Consider the following 21131-nt stretch of genomic DNA (forward strand, 5'->3'; position numbering starts at 1 on the left):
TGAATATCCAGCTGCAAGCCTGCTAGTTCAGTTATGCATCTCGGAAACCTGACAATAATTATTATTTATTATATTAGTATCTCACTTTGTACACTACGTGCACAATTATTAGGCATGTTGTATTTTTGAGGATGAATTTCATTATTGAACAACTGCAGTGCTCTCGGTCAATCCAAAATGTTAATAAACCTCAAACCTGAATATTTAAGAAAGTAAAAGTGAGGTTTTGGCTTTCTTAGGACCATATCTATGTGTGCACAATAATTGGGCAACTATTAGTGTGCAGAATTATTATGCAACTAAATGAAAAACGAAAATTCCCCCATCTTACTCATTTATTTTCATCTGTTAAAGTGAAAATAATAAACAACTCAAAATTTACAAATAAACATTTCTGACATTTCAAACAAAAAATCAGTGACCAATATAGCCACCCTTCTTTGCAATAACAGTCATAAGCCTTCCATGCATGGAATCTGTCAGTTTCTTGATCTGTTGACGATCAACTTTTTGTGCAGCAGCAACCACAGCCTCCCAGACACTGTTCAGAGAGGTGTACTGTTTTCCTTCACCGTAAATCTCCCGTTTGAGAAGGGCCCACAAGTTCTCAATAGGGTTTAGATCAAGTGAGGAAGGAGGCCATGTCATTATTCTTTCATCTTTGAGGCCTTTACTGGCTAGCCACACAGTGGAGTACTTCGATGCATGCGATGGAGCATTGTCCTGCATAAACATCATGGTCGTCTTGAAAGATGCAGACTTTTTCCTGTACCACTGCTTAAAGAAAGTGTCTTCTAAAAACTGGCAGTAGGTTTGGGAGTTGATTTTGAGTCCATCTTCAACCCGAAAAGGTCCAGCTAGCTCATCTGTAATAATACCAGCCCATACCAGTACCCCACCTCCACCTTGCTGGTGTCTGAGTCGAAGTGGAGCTCTGTGCCCATTACTGATCCAGCCACGGACCCATCCATCTGATCCGTCAAGAGTCACTCTCATCTCAGCAGTCCATAAAACCTTTGAAAAATCAGTCTTCAGATATTTCTTGGCTCAGTCTTGCTGTTTCAACTTATGTGTCTTGTTCAGTGGTGGTCGAGTTTCAGCCTTCCTTGCCTTGGCCATGTCTCTGAACGCTGAACACCTTGTACTTTGGGCACTCCAGGTAGGTTGCAGTTCTGGAATATGACAGCACTGGAGGATAATGGGTTCCTGGTAGCTTCACGTTTGATTCTTCTCAAATCTTTGGCAGTTAATTTGTGTCTTTTTTTCTCAACATGTTTCTTGTGACCCTGTTGACTATTTGCAACAAAATGTTTGATGGTTCTTTGGTCACACCCCAATATCTTAGCGATTTCAAGAGTGCTGCATCCCTCTGAAAGACTTTTTACAATTTTTGACTTTTCAGAGTCAGTTACATCTCTTTTTTGGCCCATTTTGCCTGAGGAAAAGAAGCTGCCTAATAATTATGGACACCTTGATATAGGGTGTTGATGTCCTTAGGCCACACCCTCCCTCATTACACAAATACACATCATCTGATATGCTTATATCCAATAAGCATTCAAGTTTATACAGCTTGGAGGTGGAAAATATGCATAAAAATGATATGGTCAAAATACTCGTCTAATAATTGTGCACACGGTGTATAACAAAATTAAAACAGCAGTATCAGTAACAACAAAAACAGAACAGTAAACTAATAAGATTGAACCCTCTAGTACAGTGAGAAGCAAAGTCATTGGGGGATATCTTAAGTAGCTTATGAAACCAAACCATAGAAGAAGCTTGATGTACCCCAAAGTGGAGAGTTCTTTAGAGAGGATGCCACAACCAGACAGCACTTTTTGCAGCAGCACATCTAAGACGCCTCAAGAGAAGGTAGACAGTACATACCATGAGAAGCATTCTAACTGATTTGTAGCTCTCAAATTGTTTAAGATTTTATAAATCAGCACTACATTGGAACAAGCAGCCAGCGTAAATTTCCAAGAGTAAGTATAAAATTACTTTAAACAGGTACATCACACAATAGCAGACTGAAGAATGTTTGTACTGGCAAAAATTGCTAAATCATCTTCCAGAGCAGCCCCATATAAGACATATTATGATAACCTAGATATCAGATTATGAAGGCATAGATCATTTTGGCCAGGCTATCCCAGGCCAGGAAAGTCTACAGCTGGCAAAATACCTGAAAATATGCACTGTTGGGGTTGATGCAACAATATCAACTTTGGCCCCAACTTTGCTGGCCTTTAGAAAGGCAGTTAAGTTCTGGCTATTTCCCCAGGCCTTCAGGTCCAGATGAGTGGAGTCCCAATTGTATATTGGCAGTATATTTTCGTCTGGTCACCATTTAATGGTTTAGCTGGTTTTTAATGTCTTGTGTGGTTTTCTTCTGGCTTTCTATTTATAGTAGATTTTTTTGGATGCTGCCCAGAGTCACTTTATTTAAGTTGGGTGGCCATATAGATGCAATAAATAAATAAATAAACCATTGCTACGTACTTACATCTTTAGAGGGTGTGCAACCCATTAATAAGTTCCTTTTTCAACTCCCAGATTTGGTTACTGTCCACCAACAGTACCTCCATTTTATTTGTACCCATTCTCAATGTATAGGTTCATTGGGAGCTGCCCTCCTGCAGTGGCTCCTTATCATTCATAAACAAAGATCTCCACAAAAGGAAGTCTGAAACTGCAGAGAAGCTTCCTGTGCAGATATTTATTTCAGTAACTCTGAAAACAGTCCTTATAATCCCCATATTGTAGATGAGAGGATGACTGAAGTAGACATAGGATGGAGGAGAGAAGGTGAAAGAGAAGAGAGTAGCAGTTTCAATTAGGTTCCAATTTTGTGAGTTCATTACAGAGGTGACATTTAAATCCAAGGGGATAGGGAAAAGCCATAGGGCTTCTTCATTTATATGTCCACCATTGCATCTTACCTACTCCTTACTGGACAAAAGGAATGGTTGATAACACTGCCTTGGGTAAATATCAAATAGAATGGATTTAAGAATATTATTAGACATTAGTATGCTTTCTTCCTTCTGATATTTCCTCAGTATTAGTCTAAAAACTACCAGATTTCTCTCAAGGATGGCTTTCTGCACCATATAGCTTTTTTGAGGTGGCAAACAGTAGCAGTTTCTTCATGTCTAGCACAGCCGTACCAAACTGGTTTCTTTCAGGTGTTGAGACTACTATTCACCAAATTTTTCAGCCAGAATGACTTATTGAGAAATTCTGGGAGCTACTGTCTCAACTCATTTTGTGCCTTAGCAAGTGCCGAAGTATTCTATTAATTTTCCGTCATTATATAAGAAAGCACATTTTCTGCTGTCATCTAGATATTTACTATGGCTTCCTTTTGTTGCAGTTGTTGAATAGTCAGGTTTTTTTAAGTAACCTGGAGCTCAACAGACTCTAGCAAAAATAATGAAAGTGCAAGGAACACAAACAAAAGCATGACTTTAAAGTAGGAAGCTGCAAACCTTTCTCCTGTTCTCCTCTTTTTGCTATAATGACAGATTTGTTCCTTATCATTGCTATCTACATATTTAAATTGTATTTTGTGACAGAATTTGATTTCAAACTCTGTTCAGGAACCAGTCTTTGCTGAAAAGATTAAAGAACTAAAAGAGGAAAAAAAGTAAAGAACCTTCAGATTCAAAAATTGTATCTGTCTATATCACATTTATTTTACTTTCTGTACAATTCCAGCTTTAGTTTTATGAAACTGCAAGTTTATAATTCTGATGGATTAAAAAAAATAACCACTGGAAATCAACAGTGGGGAAGAATTGCAGGAAGAAAAGAGATTAATTTCAAAACATCAGCAGTGATCTCTTCTTTTTTTTTCTGTTATTCCTTACCATGGTTTAAAACTCCGAACAAATAGCTTCCCAGTTTTGCATTCAGTGCTAGGAGAGCCCACAGAGGAAAAGTACATCAGTGCAACATACAGTATTCAGACTGCAAAATAGGAATAAATGGATGTCCATAGGGTGCAGTCAAAAAAAAGTCAGGATGGTGGTTGTGACGATGCATCACATAAAAAGAACAGGCAGAGCTTCAATCGCACTGACACCTTGATATTTTTTAGCATACTCTATGGACACTCCTGTGAACAAAAAATGTGGAACTCTGTTCACACCAGCAATTAATGCAGACTTTCTTTTAAAGTTGCTAGTGTTTGTGGTTTGAGGGTTAATTTAGCCCTTTTCCTGTTTCTGAGATGAAGCTAGACAAATGACTGGATTTGTGCCTTTGACTAAGCTAGAGTTACCTGGTCCTTATGTAATGCTGTTCTAAATCAGAAGCCAGCTCAACTCATCTTTTAAATTGCATCCTTTCACCTACATATGATTGAAGACAAACCCAGAGCCCAAACCCTGCATTATTTCTCATATCAAGGTCAGCTCTCTGAGATAAATTTTTGCATCAGCATTTAGGCCGGAATGTAGAAATAACCCCCATTTTTTCCTGCAAAAGTCCTGAAAAATTGGGCCACAGAATAGCAACATTTCGCCTTACACTTTGCAGAAAGAACAGTATTCACTAATATTGGACATGACAACTGAAGAAAATGGAAGTTGTGGTCCAAGATGTCTGGAGGATACTGGTGTCAGGCATCATGCAAAACATTACTTGAACTTGAAGGTTAGCAGGTAGAGATTGAAGGACACCAGTCTTCGATAAGCTGGCTTTATTATAAATGCTAGAAAAAACAACTGGAATAGAAAATAAACAGCTTCAAGCTCCGTCTGTCTGTCGTCATCTCAGTTTCCAGGTCCAAATCTTATATCTTTTTCCTGCTTGTGCTGCTCATTTTTCTGTAGGAAGGATGGTTGTCAGTTGTGTATTATTGTAAAGTAGTTGTCTGATCTCAGGCAGTTTCTCCTCAGCTTGTTCTTTCTAGTCTTCACAATCAGGTTGGGGAAGGCTGATTGAGGAATTTCGATATGCAATGAGAACATATCAGTGAAATTCAGGTATTGAGGAAAAGACAAAGTAGCGCTTATGTGCATGATTTGTGTGAAATTCCCTGAACCTTTTGGCAAGTAGGCTTGGGCAAAGCATTTGTAAGGGGCAGTTTACAGAGCAATGCACTCTTTCTTAAAGCTTTAAAGCAGCCATAATCCAGAAGGCTTGGTGCAGCTGCCTTGAAGTCTTTCCTCAGTTGTGTGCATGTGTACACAGATTGCACTTCTGTTGGGACTGCTATGAAATGTATGTAAGTGGCTATGCATTTACAACATGTGTGGATAACCAGGACCGCCTTTGAAGCAGCTATACTAAGCCTTATGGAAGTCACAGGTACTCTGATACTTTGAAGAAGGGTACTTAATTTGTGCAGCATGCTTTGCAAAGCATATCTTTTGAAAGATGCTTTGCACAGCCTCATTGGCTAGCCATTGCTGGAGATAGAATTTTGAACTAAATGGAAATCGGGCAGGATTCAGCAATTCAAGTTCTTAGGAGTTAATGAAATTCTGGCTCTCTCAAAATATTTATCCACCAGCAACCTCTCAGTCCCTGGACATTAATTTGATTCTCTGTTCCTTCTACAGAGCAGGTATCTGGAGAAACCCATGGAGATTGCCCGCATCGTGGCCCGTTGTCTCTGGGAAGAGAATCGACTGCTACAGACAGCAGCAACAGCAGCACAGGTGGGGAAAGACTGTTTTGACTTATTGTTCTGACTGTCATGATTGGTTTCTGTAAGGCTATTTATTTATTTAATTCAATTTTAAGGACCCCCAGTCCTTGATAACTCTGGGTGGCTTACAATTTTAAAGAAAGAAAGAAAGAAACAACAGATATAGAACAAATCATAGTCAACTGGAAGACTCAGTACTAGTAAAAAACCAAATGTATAGGAACTCCACAACCACCCTATCCTAAAGCCTGGGAGAACAACCAAGTTTTTAATGATTCTTAAGCTGTTTGATCCAATTACCCCTTTTCTTAGTCTTGAATAATGTCATTACCACTACCACAAAAACAAAAGAAAACACCAGACTCTCTTGTTTTACACAAGCATCTTGGCAGCAGCAGTCCCAAGCTGGATCCTTGAGCACAAACATGCAATTATAAATTGCTCCATTACCCCCAGGATATGTCAGATTAATTATTATTGTTATTTCCCTTATCTTCCCACTTTACTATAGCAAGGTGGGCAGGCAAACCACCCTACAGCTGCTGTAGTGACAGAGAAACAACAGATGCTGGAGCAACACTTGCAAGATGTTAGAAAGCGGGTCCAGGTAAGTAGTTCAGAATTCTTGGTTCAGATAAATAGTTCAACGTTCTTGCTTAATTATTTCTAGTCCTTCTAATGTGGTGATCCTGTGCAATTTTTGTGGCTTTTGTAGGATCTAGAGCAGAAGATGAAAGTGGTGGAAAACCTGCAGGATGATTTTGATTTTAATTATAAGACTTTGAAGAGCCAAGGTGGTATGTAGTTAAAAAAAAAAAAAACAGCATTTATCAATCACAAGGAATTTACTGGTAAAAAAAATATTCCATCTAATCTCACACGTGTTGCAAATGTAAACTCACTAAACTCAGGCACTATAGATTTGTGCAATAGCCAGAGTTCTCATTAGGGACAAGGAATTTATGCAACAGCTCCTAGATATGCCATACAGCAGATTGTGGGAGATTTCTGTTTAAAAGAATGGGCTCTGTTTTGCAACTTGAATAAATTATGCACACTCTCCTAAGTATTGCTCAAAAAGAACAAGCAGTGCAACCTTTAAACCATTCCTGAACCACTTAAAAAAGAGAGGTGCTCTACAAAACATATGAAAAGATTGCCTCTGTCAATGGGTTTGGGGAGAAGGTAGGACTATAACTCAGTAGCAAAACATGTAGATGCCCCACATTCAGTTACTCAGGCCTCCAAGATAGCTATCTGAAATTATAGGTAAGCCTTGGCAGCTGGATTTGATAATATTGAACTGGCTAGACAAATGGTCTATCTCAGTATTTTATATTCATATGATCCTAATTTCAACCAAATATCAGAACCAAAATGTTGAACACCAAACACAGATATAGACTAGTTGAAATCAATTTTGTTCTTGTTCTGTTAAAGATAACAAAGCCTTCGAATGAGTATCAGAAAATGCAGGTTTTAACCAGCTGTGAGAATCAGAAGAATGTAAAGATTTATGATCTGCCTTCCAGAGATGAAAGATAGCCCATTGTTCCCTAATCCTGGTGCCTTAGGTTAGTGCTGGGTAACAGCTAATCATCATCTCTAGCCAGCATGGCCTTTAAGGTGGGAACATATTCCCATCATATCTGTACAGTACCAGTAGCAGCATCTGCTGGAACAGGGATCAACATTAGCAAGATGGCCAACAGAGCAATTTTGAATGTGTGTGCAAAATAGATCCATGTACAAAAGGAGCAGGGCTTGTACCATGATGCTGTGTAGGCCCTCTTGCTTATTTTCTTCTCTCCACTGGTGCCACTCAGTACCAGGCTGGACTAGAGAATGTGTTTATTTGAAGGTAAGTTACAATCCTTACAGTGAATGTGAAAAGCAAAAGGGAACCACTGAGAAGAAATAAGAAAAGTGAGAAGGGGAACAATTCACTTCCATGTACAAAAATTGCAAAAGTGGCAAGGAAGTCCTAAAATAGGAGCAAGCTACTTATTTGCTTCGAAGAAGTGAACTAAGAATCGCAGACATGCAAGAGAAGGATTTGGAAATCCCTCTGATGTCTGGGCTTAAATAATGTTCTTCCCTCCCTTATGTCCCCTCTTAGACATGCAGGATCTGAATGGAAACAACCAGTCGGTGACACGCCAGAAAATGCAACAGCTGGAGCAAATGCTGACTGCACTGGATCAAATGCGAAGGGTGAGAGCTGTTGTGAGAAGGCTCCCTTCCCTTCCACATCTCTTATTCACTTCCCCAAAACTGAACATCCTTACTTACAATGCACATTGTGTAGGTTATGCAGCAGATGTCAGTCTGTGAGAAAGGACTTGTTCTTTGTTGACCACAGATGCTTGCAGGAAGCAGAATGAGAAATTAGATACTGGCTAGTTCATATATTAGGCTAACCTAAAACTAAACAAACTATACACGTGAACCCAATCATTATAGTTTGTGAACTATGGTTTTGGCTTCATGCAGCCTCCCCCATTATTGGTGTCCCAAGTATGTGGACTTCAAATACCGGAATTCTTAGGAATAGCCATATTGGCTGGGAAGTTCTGAAAATTGAAGTCCACAAATCTGGAGAATACCCAAGTTGGGGATGGTGGTTTGGTGTATTGTGTGATCCCTATTATTTATTAAACTAGGGAACTGTCTCCCAGAGATTCCCCCTCCCCTTTCCAATTAACACCCTCTCAAAAGCCACAAAAAGCATCCTCCTCCCATAGTGGTGACATCACCATGTCACAGAATAGTCTCTTGTAGAGCCTCTGGAAGATTGTGAGGCTGACAGTTGTAACCTCCAACCCTTCAAATGTCCACTCCTGCAATAAATAATTTTTAAGCAAGCCTACAGCTTAACTTAATGTGCAAATCCAGTCTCTCTAATAGAGCTGAGTTACACATTCATACATTAAAATGAGGGTTTGTTTGTGGCACATGCTGTTCAGCTGTTGTTGCTGCTAGGAGGGACTAAACCAAACAGGAATTTCTGTTTGTGGGTTTATTTACTACTATGTGAACCATGGTTTGTTTCTTTCTTAACAAGCTAGAATCATAAATCAGAATTTATTCTTGGCTTCTGATTCTTCAAGCCAGAGATCCTGGTTATTACATTTTACACTAAACAAATGAAGGCTTACTCTATCATGATAGGAAACTGGGATTCTAAAGAATGTTGGTTTACTATAAACAGATTGGTCCAGTGTTTCATTCTGGATGGCTCAGTGCTAAACATGGGAGCTGGTTCCATTTATAATTATTATGATGAATCTAGACTTAGTCATACTTTTGATATACCCATTGAAATCAAAGGGCCTCATTTGTGACTAACAAGTTTTTCTTTTTGTTCTGAGTATGATAAATCTGGATCTAACATATATTTAATAAGACATCAGTTGATACAAAAATGCATGTACAGGTAGTCTTCAAGTTACAACGGCAATTGGGACTGGAAGTTTCATCGCTAAGCAATGTGGTCGTAAAGCGCAATGTCACATGACCGCATCACTTAGCAACAGCAATCCCAGCAGTCCTGGTTGCTGTCATTAACTGAATCCCACCAGTCGCTAGCCAGGACCCACCCCAATCCAAGCCACTCCCAGCTTGATTCCTCCCAGCCCCAAGGCTTGGTAAGGTAAGGGACTGCCTTCTCTTCAACTCGCTCCATCTACCTATCTCCCCCCCATCTCTGCCCTTTTGGCCTCCTTGCACTCCGCCACCTCTGCCTGCCTTGCTGCCCTGCACTCACTTGCCCTGCACTCACTTGCCCTGCCGGCCTTGCTGCCCCCAGCTGACCTTTGCCATCTTCTGCTGCTGCTGATGATGAGGCGCACCCAGCCTGGCCCTTTGCAAGGGAACTGCTGGCTGCACCAGGCCTTCCGCATCCACCCTTGTCCAAATTGTGTGCAGCCTTCTCAAGAGGTTTTGAAAGGCAGGTATATGAAAGAAGGCCCTAGCTGCACTGGTACAAAAGAAGGATCCTTCTAGCCAGGTCCTTCTCTCCCAAAAGAAGGCCCTGGCCGGGGCACAAACAGAAGCCCTGGCCGGGGCACAAACAGAAGCCCTGGCCAGGGTGCAAAAGATGCCCTGGCAGCACCAGCACAAAAGAAGATGGTACAAAGAAGGCCCCAGCTGGTACAGTCGTGGCATGCAGTGGGGTGGAAGCAGGCTGGGCCGGAGGGCAGGGCAGCCAAAAAGTGATCATAAATGTGGGTGGGCCCGAGTGGGCCTGAATTTTGTTCACATGACTGCTGGGGCACTGAAATGGCTGGAACTTCGAGGACCAGTCATAAGTCCTTTCATTCAGCACCATCATAATTTCAAACGGTTGGTGAACAAATGGCTGTTAAGCAAGGACTACCTGTATATGAACTTGAGATGCTAAACAAGAACAGAAGAGAATTACCAACATTCCTGTTTCTTCCTGACAAAGGGGATTGTGAGTGAACTGGCTGGGCTTCTATCAGCCATGGAATATGTGCAGAAGACACTGGTGGATGAGGAGCTGGCTGACTGGAAGAGGAGACAGCAGATTGCATGTATTGGTGGACCACCCAACATTTGCCTAGATCGTCTGGAGAACTGGTAAGAATGGAGTCTGGCTGCCTTTCTGTTTTCAGAACTAGTTGCCAGTTGTCTTTCAGTAAAGTTACAAAATGAGAATATAGTTGTCAATGCAGGCTCTTTCTAATGCACTTTCCAGACTAAAAGGGCATTGGAACTACATAGAGCAACATTCTGGAATAGAAAATACAGAGGACAGTCACTATAGGAACAGAACAGTCTTTCCACCTTCCGAGATATTGGAGAGTTGCAATTATTAGTATATTTAGATCAGGAGATCTAAATTCAGGCCCCTTATATGGTCCAGATGCTGTTAAACTATACTCCCATCTTACCTGACAAATGGCTATGCAGGCTGCAGCTGCAGATCCTCCATTCCTAGCGTAGCTGGGTGATGTTTCAAGTTGTATAAATTTATCTAGAAACCAGGAGAAAATAGTTACGGTGACTGTCCTAAGTAGAAAGCATAGTTATTCGACTGTGATGTTGACATAAGATGTAGCAGATTTTTTTTCTTTTGTTCCTCTCCTACCCCTCAATCCAGGATAACATCCTTGGCTGAGTCACAGCTTCAAACACGTCAGCAGATTAAGAAACTCGAGGAGCTCCAGCAGAAGGTCTCCTACAAGGGGGACCCAATTGTTCAACACCGGCCCTTGCTGGAAGAGCGGATTGTGGAGTTATTCAGGAATCTCATGAAGAGGTACAGCCTGTTGGTCTTGGGTGTGTGGGAAAGATCTAGTCCTCTGAAGTTGGAGTGCTGAAATGTTGCACATAGAAACTGACCATTTCTACAATCAATCTATCACAAGTTTGTCTATTTATTTATATAGTGTCCAGCTCAAAACTCACTCCTGGCAGTTTAGCCAGAATCCAAAAATAAAAAATACTAATACCAAATAAACAATCAAATACAATACAGATGAATGTCCACACAATGCAACCAAAATCAACTCTAAATGAGGGCTCAGACAAGACAGTCATGTCCAGCTTGTGGAAAAAAGTGCCAGGCACACCTCTGAAAACAAAATGTTTTACATTTACTGTAACTGTATCCTGTCCTATTGCATCAATCTGTAATTGTTTTTTAAAATACACAAAAAATTGCACAATGTTAGCATGCATTTTACCCTGAAACATACATTTTTGGTGCTGTTGATACATTTTTTTTTTCATTTGAGAAGTATATCATAAAATTTGGAGAAGTATGAATCCCAAATATGTTTGTTTTGCTTAAAAATGCAGTCAAGTGTAATTGTCAAGCGTTCTTATGTGCATGCATTCATATTGCAATTTTTCAGTGAACTTGTAAATTTGAACTAGCACTTCTTTTCTCATAATTCCCACCACTAACCATCTTTCCTTTGTTCTTGCAGTGCCTTTGTGGTAGAACGGCAGCCCTGTATGCCAATGCACCCAGATCGCCCACTTGTTATTAAAACTGGAGTACAATTTACAACAAAAGTGCGGTGAGTTGCCTGCTCACAGACATTTGAAATGGGGAGGAGGGTCAAAGTTCAGGGTGCTACAAGCAAGGCCATACACATTCTAAATTTAACATACTTATTTGAAATAACCTAAATTCTTCATCAGAAAAGCTGAATTCTGCAGCCTTTATAAATTATTTTCTGATTTTCAAAATATATTCTGCAAAGGGCAAAGAGGGCTATGTGAGCTTCTCTGGGTGCTATGCACAGTTAAAGAAGTAACTTGAAGCAGCCATGAGAACTACTAATAGTGTTTTTGATAATGAAAGATAAGGAATCTGCATTGTGTACCAATTTGCACACTTGCACAATGTAACCAAGAAACTGTCAAATAAACATAATGGTAGGTATAATGGACCCCTTTTGCCATCAAGTAAGATGTATCATTTTCCTACTTGGGGTTGTGCTAGTGTCAGTGGGCAACACCTGGTCCCTCCACCACCAGTTCAGCCCAGTATGGATCAGATGAATTACAGATTGTGTGTGTGTGTGTTAGATAGTTACTAATGAACAGGAGTAGGGAGAACTGTGTTTTCAAAAGTTAATGTGTACTTTGTCTTCTGTAGGTTACTGGTTAAGTTTCCTGAGCTGAATTATCAGCTGAAAATCAAAGTCTGCATTGACAAGTATGTTCAAATGCAATTGTTTTTAAAATACACAAAAAATTGTACAACGTTAGTATGCATTTTACCCTGAAACATACGTTTTTGCTGCTATTGATACTTTTTTTTTTCATTTGAGAAGTATATCATAAAATTTGGAGAGGTATGAATCCCAAATATGTCTGACTGTTTTGCTTAAACATGCAGTCAGGTGTAATCGTCAAGCATTTTTATACCAAATTGAGAACTTCAGCCACTCTTCTACTGCTACAGGGTTTTGTGTTATGTAGTATTATCAATCCATCCAGTCCATTTTCTCCTGATTTGATGATGCACATTTCTTCCTCTCTTGCAGGGACTCTGGTGACGTGGCTGCCCTCCGGGGGTAAGTTTAAGGTGTCACACTTTATAGTACTGCCTTTGGGTAGTTACTGATGGTTCTCAAATATGTCATCCCCAATGTATCTTGGGAAGGCCTAGCTTTTTGTTTGTTGTTAGTGGGTTGTTACTTTAATAAATGCTTAGACACTCTAAAGGTATTCCTCTCTTTCTGGCTTATCAAGATCCCGGAAGTTTAATATCTTGGGTACAAATACTAAGGTGATGAACATGGAAGAGTCCAACAACGGAAGCCTTTCTGCAGAGTTCAAGCATTTGGTGAGCATCTTTTTATAAACATGGGCCCAGTATGGGAGTTAAAAGGATGAACAAAAACAATCACACTCTCCTCCTCTCTTTTTCTTTTATTTGATCATGAAATAATCCACTTTCCATTTTAGCCAGACTGTTATTTAGAGTTATCTCCTTAACCCTTAAAGTGTGATTAATCATCACAATAGTTAATAGAAACAAATGATCTTCATAAAGTTGGCTTCATTCCATTCTTATTATTAATGATGTGCCGCATTTTTCATGGGTTGAGGCACCATGACAAGCTAAGGTTCATAAAAATGAAAGCATAAGCTTCTGAACTTTTCTTTGGAATTGCAGCAGAGATGGGAAATATGTAAGTCAGATATTCTAGGTTTGTTTTCTTATGCTGAATGATTTGCTTATGTAGGGAAAATCTTAGGTAAGTCCAAACCAGCCTACCAGATATAATTCTTTTTCTTTCCTGCTCACAGACACTGAGAGAACAGAGATGTGGTAATGGTGGAAGAGCCAACTGTGATGTGAGTATCCCATCACATGGCTAGTTTTAAATTAAATGTTTTAGAGTTGGAATAGATAGTGATGGAGTTCCATGGTGATGAGTTACTAGTAAAAATAGTTCTGTTCATTCTCTTTGTTTTGCTCTTGCTTGGTCTCATCTCTCTCACGATAGAGTCTTCCAGAACTCTTCAGACTTTATCTTGGGTCTAAAGTATCTTCCATGAATAAAAATAGAGCAATAATAAGGAAGGGAAATTGTTACTCTTAAATATAACTTGGACAGGGTTTTTTTTAGTCCTGAGGCTCATTCTCTTGTCATTTTCTTGTTTAACCCGAATAGAATGATTGCAGAGCTTAAACAAAATAAGAATTGCATGTTTTTGAAAGAGCAAAAAAGTAAAACTTTGTAATTTTTTTAATTGGTTTGTTGTGGTGTATTTCTAAGTTTCCATAGGTTATGCTCCAGTGAATGGTGATAAATGAAGAACCAAATATGAGTTTCAGGGAAAATTGTGTAGCTTTCTGAATGAATGCAATCCAGGAGAAAAAAATATTTTGCCAGGTGACATGGGTGAGAATAAAATGAAAGAGTACAGAAAAAGTAACAGTGCCTTTTGAAGACTCAAGAATGAGTGAGAATGGTGACCATTTGACAAGTATTTGCTTAGAAAAAGGGCTGTTGGTTTCAAATACATTGTTAAAACATGAGCCTATTCATACATACACATGGCAAAGGAATGAATATAAATCTAAAAGCATTATTGATTTGATTGTTTATAATGTAAGATTGAGAGAATTAGTGAAAGGTACAAAGGTGATGAGAGGTTCTGAATGTGGGTTACATCATTATTTGGTAATTTCAAGTGGATCTTGGGAAAAATGAATATGAAAAAAAAGAAGTCAGGGAAACAAGAGTCAAAGAATGATTGCAGCAAACTACAAGTCCTGTATGAAGAGGTATTAGAAGATAGATTACTTTCCCAACAGAATGAGTGGTAAATGAACATAAGGAAATAGAATGAGGAACCTGCTTGGAACAGAACAAAAAATATTGTTCCAGAGTGCCACCAAAGCTTGTGGAATTACATCAGTGGGAAATATGAAAAAGGACAGTTGATGGAATGATGAAGTGAAACAGCTTGTAGATGTAGATGAGAACAGTATGTATGTAAGAGCATGATTATTGCAGAAATGAGGATGAGAGAAAGAAATTATATAATATGTACAGAGAAAAAGGATAGTTTCAAGGAAAGTAGTCAAAGAGAGGAAAGAATGGTTGAGGAAAAGAGAGAAAATACAGAGCAGTTTTGATTAAAATAATTTGTTTGAGAAAGGGATGAAGAGAGCTAAAAACAGAGCCTTCAATGGGGTACATGGAATTAAAAATAAAAGTAATGAAATGATTTGGGATGAAAATGATGAATATTTCAGAGATTGGGATGGGAATGATATGTTGAAGAATAAAATTGAAATGGATGCTACAAATGTTAGTGTCCAAGAGAAAGGAAAATGAAAAAGAAAAGTACAGGTATAGGTGATGTAGCTATAGAAATGTTAAAATATAGTTGTGGTTTGCATATGGAATGAGAGTGATTTGTTTAGCATGTGCATGAGGACTGCTCTGGAGCTGATGACTGCAGTTACTTTTCCCCTTTACAAAGGGAAAAATACAAGAAGATTACTTTGTTAAGTGTGCCTGGGAAAGTGGCTGAATTCTGATTGAAAAGGTACAAGAGTGAGATGGGTAGTGACAAATTTGAAATATAAATTAAATAAATAAATAAACTAAAAATACAAGAGGTGACAATCAGCAAAATCTGCAAAATGCAGTGCAACTTTTTGCCAGAGAGAAGGTATGCAGATATCTGCTCTTCATCTGGTCACTATGAATGTGAGAAATAAAAACTGATTATGTTTTATTGATTTAGAGAACTGTGTGATAAAATGTAGGCTTGAGTTGTGGATTGTTTTGTGTGAATATGGAGCTGAACGTTGCTCGCTGAATGGTATATGATAGAATTAACGCATGTATGCAAAATATAGACGGTTTAGCAAATAGTTCAACATTATGCAGGGAGTAAGAGAAATGTACAACATCTCATATTTAATATATTCATGGATAAATGTATAAGACATTAGAGGTGTGTTGGTTGAAGTTATGAATGTGTGTATGTACTTTTTATGCAGATGATGCCATGTTATCAACTGAGAACCCAAATTATTTGCAGTGAATGTTAGATTTTATGATGCAAAGAATAATATGAACAGCAATGTATCAAAGATCAAAATAGGTGTGTGTGACAGGATAATTGGAGTGAATTATCATAAATTATATATATGCATGGCAGAAAACTAGAGCACAGATGAATTTGTTCAACTTGGTAGATTGTTTATTAAAGATGGAAAAATGAATAGAGACATTTTAAGATGTGCAGATGCTGGAAGAGCAGTAGTAGGTAGTTTGTGGTTTGTTGCAAGGAATGAATGTCAAAATAAGTTAAAATGGCTGTTTATAAAAGAATGCTTTCTCTCCTTTTGTTATATGGCAGTGAGAATTGACTATGCCAGGGGAAATGAAAAAGGTGAATAGAGTGGGAGGTGGATACTTAAGTAACATGTATGATAATAATATGTAGTAAAATGGAAAGAGATAGGGCCAAGTATGAATGGATGCTAATTAATGTGGGTTGAATACAAAAATGAGTAACCAGTATGAAAGAAGTACATTGAGGTGGTTTGGTTATATAGAGGGCATGAATGAGAATTATATATTTGCAAAACAAATATATAAAGGAACATGAAATTGTTGGAGAGGAAGTGTGATGGACTTCTCTGATTCTAAAGAGAACTTGATGGACTCCCAGCCTGTAGTTGAGGTTACATGCTGTCATCCACCAGTGAGTGGGGAGTCAGACTCATCCAGGTGGCTGCTGATTTGGATAGCAAAGACTCAGGCCCTGACTAAATCACCCTGCCAGTTAAACAGAGCCAAGCAGCAGAGATTGGCATCACTCTTTGAGAGAAAGGGGCATCAACTGCTGTAATGAAGCAATGCCAGGAATATTGACCTCCTTTGGTTAGAAACAACTCTCCTGCTTCCTGACTGGTGTTCCTGTGACTTCCCATCCCTTGCTCTGTGAATGAATCTTCAGCTTAACTTCTGGACTTGTAACTTATAATTCCCTTGCTTTTTGCTTGGCATACATAAGACAGATTGTTTCCAACCTCCCAATTTAAAATCTCCCTCTTTCAGCCTCAGTGGCCAAAATGGAGAAACTGGAAGCTGAGAATATGCAATTGAGGGCACAGCTGTTCCAACCAACAGCTTGGCTTGATGCCTTGCAAATTAAAACAAAATCAGCCGGCTGCTCTTCCCCACATCATATATGTCCAGTAGCTACTCTTGAAAAATCTGATGGATCCTTTGACCAGTTTTCAGCACTCCTGACACACTGCACCCTTGATATGTGCCTTCACCCTGAAGATTCTCCTACTGACCAAATCAAAGTGGTCCATTACTTGGGCCAGCTACAAAATGGGCTGCTTCAGTGCTGCTACAACAAAGCATTATGTTAATCAATTTTGACAAGTTCATAAGTTAAAAATAATATTGGAAGATCCCATGAAGTCAGCCACTGCCAGCTGACACATCAGAAAATTACTCCAAGGGCCCTGTTCAGTTGTAGAATATGTGAATGACTTTCAGCATCTGGTCCAAGACTTGGATAGGAATGAGATCATATTGATAGACCAGTTCAAGGACAGCCTCACTTGGTCCATTTTTGCCTATATTGATGAATAATTGGAACAGCAACAATCAAGGTCCCCCCAACACCCACCCCCCCAAAAAATCAGGACCTACCCAGGTAAAAAATGAGAGCCAGAATAATTTTGCTATCTCATATTCAGCCAAAGTAATTGTGTCCCGTTGCTTCAAGATATGAGCTTTGCCTGGTTTAGATGGGCTGTTAGATCAGGGAAAGATTGATGTCCAGTTAGCCCAAGCCGTTGAACCACAGCCCAAGCAGCACCAGTAATGCCTTTATACTGCATGTCCCAGGTCAACTTGGCATATAGACTGATTGACTCTCAACCAAGTAGCAACTTCATGGGCCTGAAGTTTGAGAAGATACATGATATTCCTTGACACTCCATAAAGCCTCCCATGGTTGTTCATCAACAGAAGATCACCATTTCCAATGCAGTGGTATTGACTACAGACTGTGTGAGAATGAACCTGGCTGAGCACTCTGAATAATTGGAATTCTTTGGTCTCCCACTTCCCTCCACTGTTGGATCTAGCATGGTTTCAAGTTCATGACTTCAAATTGTTTGGTCAAATGGAAAGTAAGTTTCAGGTACTCTTGATGTAAAAGGCATGTTCCAGTTTCCATTTCAGGGATCCTAATAGGAGACAAGAAAGAAGAAAGAAGAGGCTTTACATAGCTTCCATCAAAAGTGCACTGACTCACTCATTTGTTCAATAAGCAAGAGGCTGACCACTTGCCATCCTTGTGATTACCTTATTGTCACACCCCACCTGACCAAGTAAGCAAAAACATAATGGATTTCAGTGAAGTTTCTTTAATGCTAGTCTGGGATAAATACAGACTCTTGAAAACTGTAACAGGAATTTCCCACCCTTGGTTATAGTGAGTTAATTGAGGCAGAGTTTCTTGGAAATGCTTTTTTTCATCTCTCAGCAGATGCACTGAGATGAACATTCAAACACCTCGCCCCCAGCTTTCCCACAATCTCTCCCAATTGTTGACCCAATCCCTGAGGCCAAGTTTCCTTCATCCAGATTTACTACCTTTTGGAACCTACATTGGCAGCACTGAGGGACTTCATCTCAAAAAATTTAAAAAGAGCAATCATCCATTCATGTCATCAGCTGCAGCTCTGTACTTTTCATAAAGAAGTCAGGTATCTGTCACTATAGGGCCCTCACTCAGATCGTCCTCTGGAACATACTCTTTGCAACTGATTTTGGAACTCTTTGAGTGCCTGCAAATGACCTGAGACCTCAGGGGGGCTTTAAACCTAGGGCAGATCTGAAGGTGATGAGTGAAAAACTGCTTTTCATATCCCATATGGCAGTTTTGAGTATACAGTGATCCTATTCAGTCTCTACAGTGCCTTCACAGTCTTCTCAGCACTTGATGAGCAACATTTCTGGGATTTCATGGACCTGTTATTATTTATCTGGATGACATTTTACTGTAATTTATTCTTCCCCCTCCCCAGAAACATGTACAGCATGAATGGGCAGTGTTGCTGAGCCTTCAGGAGGAGTGCCTATATGCCAAGCTTCAGAAGTGTGAATTTGAAATAATCATTGACTTCTTGGGCCATCATATTTAATCTGAAGCAGTTCAGATAGACTTGGCAAAGGCAGAAGCCATTTTCTCTTGGCAACCTCATCAAGAAATCAAAGACATCCAGAGATGAATGGCCTTTGCCAACTAGTATCATACATTCATTCCTGGTTTTACATAGCTCATAGCTACCTTGATCAACCTCTTAAGTAAATTCATTTGACTGGGACACTTAGGGACAGATTGATTAACCTTTGAAAGATTAAAGAGGGCTTTCTCCACCCAACCTATTCTGCAACATCCTGAACCCATATAGCCCTTTGTGGTATAGACAGGTATATTAGAATTAGCAGTAGAGGCCATATAATTACAAGCTGCTGGGAAATCCCAGCCCTTGTTTCCTTGCATGTACTATTCCAGGAAACTCAACACCTGTGATCAATGATATGCTATCTATCATAAAGCTAGATAGCTATTAGGGTAGCATTTAAAACCCAGAGGCACTCATTGGAAGGGGCCCAGCAGGCCACAGGCATCAGGGCAGTTCACTGCAATTTAGAGTACCTCCAGAATGCACATAAGCTGAATCAAAGGCTGATTTGGTCGTCACTGTTCTTTAACTTCAACATAATCCCCAGTACCCATGATAAAGGAGCTGGTACTTTGTCTTGAAACTGGAATACTGTAGAAGTGATGATTTGCCTCCTTCTTCATCTGTGATACCTCCAGAAAACTTTGCATCTGTGATATTCCCTGGCTTTTTGATGAAGCAAGTCAAGCAACTCCTGCAGAACCTCTGTGCTTAAGCATTGCTCAAGAAATCTAAAATACAACCAGTTCTCAACCCACATGAGCCCTGGAATCATGTAGTTCTATAATACTAAGACTGCTGTTACGTTCTTCCCAGTCTGTTATGGGGAGAATTCTTGAAATAGTATGGTAACAGTCCCCTGTAGGATATTTTGGGTTTTTCAAGATCTTCCATCTGGTTGCAAGATTTTTGGTGATCACACATTAGATTTGATGTTTGAAAGTACATGACCTGGAGCAAGGAACCTAGTTCACTGGATGTTTCTGGCAAGCATTACTCTACACATTTCTGGCAAACATCATGATACCTCTCTTGTTAGCCTACCACACTCAGTCCAATGGCCACCAGACGAGACCAATGGCATCCTGAAACAATATTTGCATTGTTAAATCAATTTCCAATAGGACAACTGGGTAGAATTCTTACACCTTGCAGAATTTGTGTTTATTCTCAGGATATAATTACCCAAGTAACACTGTTCTTTGGAAACTTTGGATATCATCCTAATTTTTTTTTTTGTATGCATCCTGTATCTGTAGTCGACAGCAACAGATCAAATGTTGCAAGAACTGCAGGCACTGTGTCACATCCTATGGGACCAACTCAAGCAAGTTATACAAACACTTCACTAACCACCATTGGCAACCTGGTCCTATCTTATCAGTTGGCGATTCATTGTGTGGGTTTCAGTATGGTGGTTTTACGGTGAGCATGAAAAAATATGGGCAATCAGTTCATTGGTTTTTAATTGTGTCCATCAGCAAGCCAGTGACTTTTTGTCCGTCATTAAAAATCCACCCTGTTTTCCATAGATCCTTATTGATACTGGTATCAGTTAATCCTGGTATAACCCTAAACCCATGGTGCTAATCCTCACCTCCTCTACCTCGAGTTATCATACAGGGTGAGGCAGAATATCAAGTCACCTGCATTTTGGACTCTTGGAAGTTTCATGGAAGATAACTAGTATATTACTGACTACCAGGCTTTCAGCGTATAATTGTGGTGACTACAGGCTCTCAGATATCTCTGCGTGAGGAGTCAGACTCAGCCCAGGGGGCTGCTGATTAAGATAGCAAACAATCAGACCCTGGCTTTATGAAATGCCAAGCCCTAAATTACTCTGCCAGTTAATGAGCAGCAGAGATCAGCATGACTCAAGAGGAGGGAATATCAACTGCTCTAATTACAGGAACTCTGGCTATATAAGGAGAGCCTCCAGATTCTCTGCCCTTGTTGGAAACAACCCTCCTATTCTTCAGTGTTGTTCCTGTGAATTCCCATCCTTTGGCTTGACTTCTAGACTGGTTTTCTGTCCATTTCTCTGGGTCTTGACCCATGGACTGTTCTTGGATGATCCAGCTTTCCTGTCTTCAGTTTCTTCAAGCAAGTACATTTATACCAATGATGTAGTTTACCCAGAAAGAACTCATGCCTTCTATTTTTCCAAGCCTTTGTTCTTTGTTTAATTTTTGCCTTTATTTCTATCTGAGTTTCTGTTGAATGATTTTTGACAGG

At 39.6% G+C, this 21131-nt stretch overlaps 1 protein-coding gene across 2 annotated transcripts in view; it reads left to right on the forward strand.

Moving 5' to 3' along the window:
- Window positions 1-21131, forward strand: part of STAT3 (signal transducer and activator of transcription 3) — a 52355-nt gene that overhangs the window by 18493 nt on the left and 12731 nt on the right. For both annotated transcript variants that reach the window (XM_007429657.3, XM_007429656.3), the window contains exons 4-14: window positions 5574-5672; window positions 6174-6269; window positions 6378-6459; window positions 7782-7876; window positions 10113-10264; window positions 10788-10946; window positions 11620-11712; window positions 12297-12356; window positions 12688-12717; window positions 12896-12989; window positions 13457-13504. In XM_007429657.3, the coding sequence (XP_007429719.1) occupies window positions 5574-5672; window positions 6174-6269; window positions 6378-6459; window positions 7782-7876; window positions 10113-10264; window positions 10788-10946; window positions 11620-11712; window positions 12297-12356; window positions 12688-12717; window positions 12896-12989; window positions 13457-13504 (1008 nt within the window). The remainder of the gene's footprint in view (window positions 1-5573; window positions 5673-6173; window positions 6270-6377; window positions 6460-7781; window positions 7877-10112; window positions 10265-10787; window positions 10947-11619; window positions 11713-12296; window positions 12357-12687; window positions 12718-12895; window positions 12990-13456; window positions 13505-21131) is intronic.

The sequence above is a fragment of the Python bivittatus genome, unplaced genomic scaffold (genome assembly GCF_059951505.1).
Source record: "Python bivittatus isolate LINGU-HERP-01145 unplaced genomic scaffold, Pbiv_v1 ctg000410_np1212, whole genome shotgun sequence".
NCBI lineage: Eukaryota > Metazoa > Chordata > Lepidosauria > Squamata > Pythonidae > Python > Python bivittatus.